A 7972-nucleotide genomic window follows, 5' to 3' on the forward strand; every position below is an offset into this window, starting at 1 on the left:
ATCTTAATTTCCACACAGTTATTCCAAATACTTGACTAGATCCTTGTCATATATGATATTGTACTCACACTCAAAGATTAAAGTTAGTGGACATGAAATTGCTAAGTTGCACTGCAATATTAAGTAGCAAATAACATAGAAAATAATTTCAAGCAATTTAATTACGTTATTCATAAAATAACTTGTAATTTAGGGAGCCATTAAAGAGCTAGAAATACAGTTTGGCTAATGAAAGATGAACCTGCAAAACTGCGGCAAATTAAAAAAAAATTGCAGCTGTTATCATCAGGTATCACCATAGAATAAGTATTTTATAAAAATAAAATGTTCCTGTAAAATTAAATCAGTTAAATAACTTAGTTGATCATTTAACTTGATGAAACTTTAATAATAATCTTTATATTATATTCCTATATTTTGAGATCTCATATCCCCTTCGAGTAAGTAATTTTACAGTAGGGATAAGAGTAGTACTGAAATGTGTTAAGTTTATGAAAAAATCTATTGATTTATTTTTTAATGTTTATTGCAAATAAATAGCATAGACTGTAAAAAAAATATTTATTACTTTTTTATTAAATTAAAACTAAATTTCTATAAGTATTGCATGTCCTTTAAAACTAGAGGTCTACTAGACCGCTCATAGGTGGTTGTGTTTCTGAAACAGGACGTAGGTAGTTAAGGGTTAACCTCTAGTGTAAAAATAAGATAAAGATAATATATTGTTAAATATATGGAGTATTTACAAATATTCGAAACAGTTTATTTTACAAACAACACTCGGTATAATAGTCAAGCAAATTTCAAACCACTTCTCGTAGTATGATATTCATATAAATTGTCGTAACCACTGTGTTCGATAATGCACATCTATTTGTGGTTTTGATAGCAAGCAATCATTTACCATGCTCATGCTGTATCCGCTATTCTGTCCAAAATAACTGATTTATACGAGTATGGATGTCAGACGACCGATTTTTAAAATCACTTTACTCGAAAAAAGAGTGCAACTACAAAAGACCCACCTTTGACCTGAATGAAAGCCGCCTTTTTATTAGCCTACATTAATGCACTGGAGTCACAGACAGAGCTCGAAGAATAAAAAAGGTGAAATGGCAAGGGGAAGGCCACATCTCTAAAAAATAGATAACCGTCGATGGAGAAATGTTGTGGAGTGGCGACCACAAACCGGAAGATACAGCATAGACAGGCCTCTCCCTAGGTGGAACCACGATATTGTGGCAGAATTGCGGGCAACCTAGGATGTGGTTGGTAGTTGTCATTCATTTTATCGTTCTGAAGCCTTGAATTGGACGTCAACGGGCAGCGGGGTGGATATGAACGTGTTCGTTGGTGTTCAGTCACCTGCATAAATATCTGCCACAGCAGAACATGCAAAAATATCTACCAGCCCTTGAAATAGAGTCGTAGTATCAAATATTTACCGAACCCCGAACCACGAACAGGATTAACAAGCGTTGGCAGGCCTTCCACGTGGACTGACGACATCGTGAGTTGCGGGAAACCGGTGGATGCAAGTGGCGAGTTGTCGTTCATTGTGGCGTTCTAAGGGGGAGCCTTTGTTCAGCAGTGGACGTCTTCCGGCTGATGATGATGATGATGATGAAGATGATAAAATATTTATTAACGCTCCGCTGCAACAGATATTAATACAGCAACGATTGACTTTTGTTCAACAGAGCACGTCTTCCAGCTGATTATGATGGTGAATATTGAGTGCCTGCATTTTAATCTGACTCGTTATTGGCACAGTAATAGGTACAGACCTATACATTGCACGCTCTACGTTGAATGTACATGGATATTGCGGTTGAACGCGCGCGTTGTAATCGCTCTGATTACATCGCCGATTAAGCTGTCCGAGGCCAGTTTCAGGGTTTTATTGAACACTGTTTTCATGGATACATTTTATGCGATTCACATAAATGCTACTGCAATGGCCAAATTTTCATACTATGTAGTTAGGAACGTCCTTATTTTAAGCGCTAATGTGTTCGAGGGGTTGGAGGTAAACGTAGTTCAAATGTGAAGAATATTTGTGGTTAGAGAACCTGATTATGAAGCTTGAACCCCCGGTTTCAATCCCCAGTCGTGTTGGTTAGGGTGTATTAAGTATAAAAAACGTTTATGCTTAATTAAGCATTGTATTTAATTATATACTTAGGTAAATACGTCTAATCCCTGGCCTACAAAATTTACTTAGTTTGAAACTCGGTGGATTAGTATCAAATTGATGAATATTTATGTCAAAATGATCTTGGAAATTCTCAAATAAGTGAAGAAGTGTCTGACATTTGAATTAAAACTGGGATTTGATGATACGAAGATATTGTTATCTCTAAATAACAAGGCAGGTAGGAGGTTCCTTTCGTATGGAATTATAGGCAAATCGTCAAAATACTCATTTTTTCATCTAAAAAAAACAGATTGATAGAATCGCATCTGGTTGTATGTTTTTCAGATAAAGAATAAACTGCAGTTTGTACTGAAATGGATTAACATGAAAAATATTTATTGCTCTCTGCGGATGAGCTGTGATAAATGTGTTGAAATCACGTGCTTAAAAAGTCTATTTTTAGGGTTCCGTAGTCCTACGCGGAACTCATAAAGTAGCTTAAATATATGCAAGGAGTCTGTAATTTTGCATGAATATTATTATGTCAAACGCTGAGAAAATGAAAAATATTTTTTGGGTATTTGTTGGATCTCTCTCTTCTTCAACTTAAGAGTCATACTCTTGTCGGTGGAGTATCTTCCACACATCCCTCCTTTGAGCCATCCTCTTGACCTCTTGATACGACGCGACGCCAACTTTCTCCTTTATCTGATCGATGTAGCTGCGCCTAGGTCGACCTCTTCCTCTCTTCCCCTCGATCTTTTCTTCCAGAATTGTTTTGAAGAAGTCGTCGTGTCGTATCAAATGCCCGATCATATTCCCGCGTCTAGCATCTATAGTGTTCAGGATTGTTCTCCGTTCTTCAACCATTCTCAAGACTTCCTCATTGGTCTTCCTTTCCATCCAACTTATGCCTTTCATTCTCCTCCAGCACCACATCTCAAAGGCTTCCAGTCTTGCCCTATCATTCTGTGTCAGTGTCCACGTTTCACATCCATAAAGAGCAATACTCCAGATGTACATCTTAATCAAATGTTGTTGTTGTTGTAATTTGTTGGATAGGTCTTTTAAAAACGTTATAGGTTAGTTTTCTCTTTTTATTATACATCAATGATTTACCTGACATAATGACACATCAATGTACTCTTTTTTGCGGATGACTTATCGGTCATAGTGACATGTAATGATATTGGAAATTATAATGATGATTTAAATAATACAATAAAATTAGTTGTAATTTTGGCTGACATTAAATAATTTGATATTTTTAATATTGAAAAAAAAATTATACAGTTTGGCAATGTAAAAAGTAGAACTATGACATTAGATAATTATAATAACACGCCAATCAAACAAGTTGATGTTGTCAAAAATTTTTAGGACTTACGCTAGACAAAATTTGTAATTGGAAGAACCATGTTGATGTGGTATGTAAAAAAATTGTAAACTGTATATGTGTTAAGACGCCTTCAGAATATTTCCGATTTAGACACAATTCTTATGGCTTATTATTATCACGGATACGTAGCGTCAACATTAAGATATGGTTTAGTTCTTTGGGGCAAATTCTACTGACATTGATACAAAATTCGTTTATCGCGTGTCCGCAACATTATGTTCTTCTCAGGATCTCACATACCGAATTTCATCACGATTCGTTAATTACGATTAGTATGAAAACATGGCAAATAAAAAAACAAAGAACATACGTACAATCCCATTTATAATATTTTTTGATCTTCTTTCTATTTTTAACAGAATTTGACAAATATTGTTCGCAATATTCAGTCATGCAGTCATTTCAATGAAAGTGTGAAACCATAATTCCCCTGTATGACAAAGTACCGACAAGCACACAAGTGCTCACGGATTCACGTCACGGCCCAGTGTAGTAGCGGGGAAACAATTTTGTATGCGTCGGTACTGACAAGGTCGTATATCTCTGGCGGGATTCACACTACAGTGTAATGTTTGTTGATGGAAACATCTTTTTCTATAGAAATCGGGAACAATGGTTTCACTAACTATCTTTATGGTTCCTAATAAAAGTTTTATTACAGGACTAATAACTAATGATGCTGTGACCTATCTGGCTTGCAAAGTCTGTTTTCATTTTTTCAACCTCATCATCAGCCGGAAGACGTCCACTGCTGGACAAAGGCCTCCCCCTTAGAACGCCACAATGAACGACAACTCGCCACTTGCATCCACCGGTTTCCCGCTACAGACTCTCACGATGTCGTCAGTCCACCTGGTGGGAGGCCTGCCAACGCTTCGTCTTCCGGTTCGTGGTCGCCACTCGAGGACTTTTCTTCCCCAACGGTTATCTGTTCTTCGAGCGATGTGGCCTGCCCATTGCCACTTCAATTTGCATATTTTTCCAGCTATGTCAGTGACTTTAGTTCTTCGACGAATTTCCGTATTCCGGATTCTATCTATCGGGTATTTTTTCAACCTGTCTGTCGTTTTTTTTTTTTACTCATACTTAGGTCAAAATTATGGTAGTTTACTGGTTAGAAAAGAAATTAAAAAAAAAATAAAGATTAAAACCGGTGGCGGTCACCCATCCAATTACTGACTGGGACAGACGTTGCTTAATTTAACAATAAAAAAAAACCATCTTTTAAATCATCGAACCTGGTCACAAAATTTCACATGAATCGGTTAACAAATGGGTATTGTATAAGAGAACAGAGAAACGGACAAACGAAAACATTTTTGTCTTGGCTGAAACGGAGACCATCCGCTTGTGATTCGCACTCGCTCGGTCAATAAGAGGAAAAGAAATTCCACAATCCATGTCGCCATTTTTCAGTTCTATTTCTTTCAACGCACACTAATTTTTTCATGTTTCTTTATGTTTAACTAGCCTGTTACCCGCGACTCCGTCCACCTAGAATTCGGTTTTCACTATTCCGCTGGAACTATTATTTTTTCCGGAATAAAACTATCCTATGTTCTTTCCTGGGACTCAAGCTATCTGTATACTGAATTTCATCCAAATCGGCTCAGCGGATTAGACGTGATGAAGTAACAAACAAACATACTTACAAACTTTCGCATTATTATATTACCGGGATTAGTGGGATAGTTTAAGGGTCAATGAAATATTTCCTTTTTGAACCATCATCTTTGCAATAATCCATTATTTTTTTTTGTGAAAACGATTTTTGTGTATGATCGGTGTAATTGATGACACAACTTGGCTCACATAAATGCTTTAGGCCCTTCGTCATATTGTTTTTCCCAATGGGTTCGTCGTGTTAATATTTTTACACATACGCGAATTGACTTACGCAAAAGCGACGGGTGCACATCAACTTGTACATAATAAAAGCCTTACGGTAGGGTTGCCTTACGTCCCGGTACGCCGGGACATGTCCCGGTTCGAAGCATGCGTGTCCTGGCGTCCCGGTCGACAAGCAATTGTCGCGGTTTAAAAATCAAAGTTATTTAGTAGGGGGCTGGACTTGATAAATTTTATTTACTAAAAACGAATATGAACTTATATACAATAAACACGGCCAACTAGCTAAGCTATAACATAGCCGATAACGTGCATTTTCCACTTTGTAGCGAAAAGCGCCTACGAACAGACACCGATTGGTGGGTTGCTGGCATTGAATAACTGTATTAAAAGTTATTTTGTGTTTAGGCAAGGACTAAACATTTAAAGTTACCTATTGTTCCTTTTTTTCTACTTTTACTACCTATTCTTTAAATGTCCCAGTCTGCGTCTGCACACTTATGGCAACCCTACCTTACGGGCGTTATGACAGTAACATGGATCTAAGTAACGTAGAATATTTTTATTTATTAAATTCGAACTCGTTTATTATGATCAGGTTCTTAAGTATATGTATAACTAGTCAAAATACTTTACACAGGACTTATCACGCTAAACTTACATAAATATTTTATTACTCGTGTGTTTAGCGTTATAAGTCTTGTGTGTGGTATTTTGACTAAATATGAGTGAAAATCACGATAGTTTAAAACTTTATATATATGTATATACTATATACAGGGAGTCTCTGCTGACCATGTGGCTTTAAATCTAGAGTTCGGTTCTACTCGCACAACTGAGCTACTCCACGATACAAATTAAATGTTATTTTCACTTGATGTCTGACTTTTTATACAAATTAAATGTTATTTTCAATGTATGTTATCTTAGAGATGTCAAATAAATGACAAAAATTATTTCAAGGCCCCCGTCCCAAGAGACAGCGATAACACCGCCATGTCCGATACACTGATTAAACACTTAAACTTTGAGGATCAATAAATAATCTACTTAAATTTAAGTTTTTTGAAAATGTTACAAAATAAAAGTAGTTTAGTTTTGTGAGTAGAATCGAACCTTGAATTTAAATTAAAGCCCCTTGGGCAGAGACATCCTGTATGTATAACTAGCTGTTATCCACGACTATGTCTGTGAGCTACGCTATCTTCTACTCTGCAAAAACCGGCCAAAAGCGTGTTGGACACGCCCGAAATAGGGTTCCGTAGCCATTACGAAAAAATTAACTAATATTTTTTTAAGGATTTCGTATTTTGTACGGAATATTCCAAGTTAAGGTATATTTTATATCTTAGGCTGCTATTTACTCTTAAACTACTAATAATTCTCAAGAAAACAACCGTTATAATTTTCCTTGTAAGTTTCATATACTTACTACCATCCAGATTTTTTTCTAATTTTTCCACCCTCCTGTTTACATTTTAGAGGGGGACGCTCGATTTTAATGAAAATTTGCACTTTAAAGTCGAATATTTTGTTAACAAATCACTGAATCGAGAAGTCACTTTAGCCATCCCTGATGGTTTTAAAAGACCTATCCAACGATACCAAACACTACAAGGTTGGATGAGAAAAAAAAAACACCCCATTTTTTATTGTACTATTTTGTCGGCATAGTTTACATATTCCTGCAAAATTACAGCTTTCTAGCATTGAAAGTCCCTGAGCAAAGCCGCGGACGGACAGACAGACAGACATGGCGAAACTATAAGGGTTCCGTTTTTGCCATTTTGGCTAGGGAATTCTAAAAAGTACTTATCATAGGTATGTGTTAAGTCAGGTTACGAACTATATATTTATGTTTGCCATTCTTGTCATCATTGACGTCACGTTAAATTTTTTAGCAACCAAGTGAATTCTCATTCGAATTATTAGGACGCCACGATACTCTTATTCTATTCTATATTTATTCATGTGATAATGTCCAAGAAAAGTTTTGACTGACTAAAAATGACAAATCGAACGTTCCCAAAGATCTGAAATTTAGCACTGAGGTTAAATAAAACGATTGATGATATTTACTAGCTTTTGCCCGCGGCTTCGCCCGCGTGGAATACGGTTAACGCGCGCTGTTCCCTCGGGAACTGCGTAAATTTTTTCCAGGATAAAGAGTAGCCTATGTCACTCTCGGGTCTATAAGCTATCTCTATGCCAAAAATCCACGTCGATCCGTCGCTTCGTTTCGACGTGAAAGACGGACAAACATACAGACACACAAACATACAAACACACAAGCACACACACTTTCGCATGGACGCATAACGCATTTACTATGGAAGTATGGATATGTACTCCATCCGTAAGTGCTTTATTTCAGACATGTTAAATAATCAATGCTGAGTGTAAAATGACGTAGGTACGTAGAACTTCAAATTTTATGAGCACTAAGAAGACGTGACTACAATTTTAAAAACATAGGAAGTCTTCGTGACCAGTTTTAAAAGAGTTTTCTAGACAAAATACTGTGTATCGTCCAGAACAGTGGAGAACATTTGTTAAAAAAATCTGTACATAAAAAATTAACGCAGCCA

The 7972-nt window shown here is 36.5% G+C and overlaps 1 protein-coding gene across 1 annotated transcript; it reads right to left on the minus strand.

Moving 5' to 3' along the window:
- Positions 1 to 640: 640 nt before the first annotated feature.
- LOC141437153 (uncharacterized) lies at positions 641 to 3160 on the minus strand. Its single transcript, XM_074100417.1, has 2 exons — positions 2810 to 3160; positions 641 to 658 (listed from the first exon to the last, which is right to left on the minus strand). The coding sequence occupies exons 1-2, from the start codon at positions 3158 to 3160 to the stop codon at positions 641 to 643; spliced, it is 369 nt and encodes a 122-aa protein (XP_073956518.1).
- Between the last annotated feature and the right edge of the window lie 4812 nt (positions 3161 to 7972).

The sequence above is a fragment of the Choristoneura fumiferana genome, chromosome 17 (genome assembly GCF_025370935.1).
Source record: "Choristoneura fumiferana chromosome 17, NRCan_CFum_1, whole genome shotgun sequence".
In the NCBI taxonomy this organism is placed as follows: domain Eukaryota; kingdom Metazoa; phylum Arthropoda; class Insecta; order Lepidoptera; family Tortricidae; genus Choristoneura; species Choristoneura fumiferana.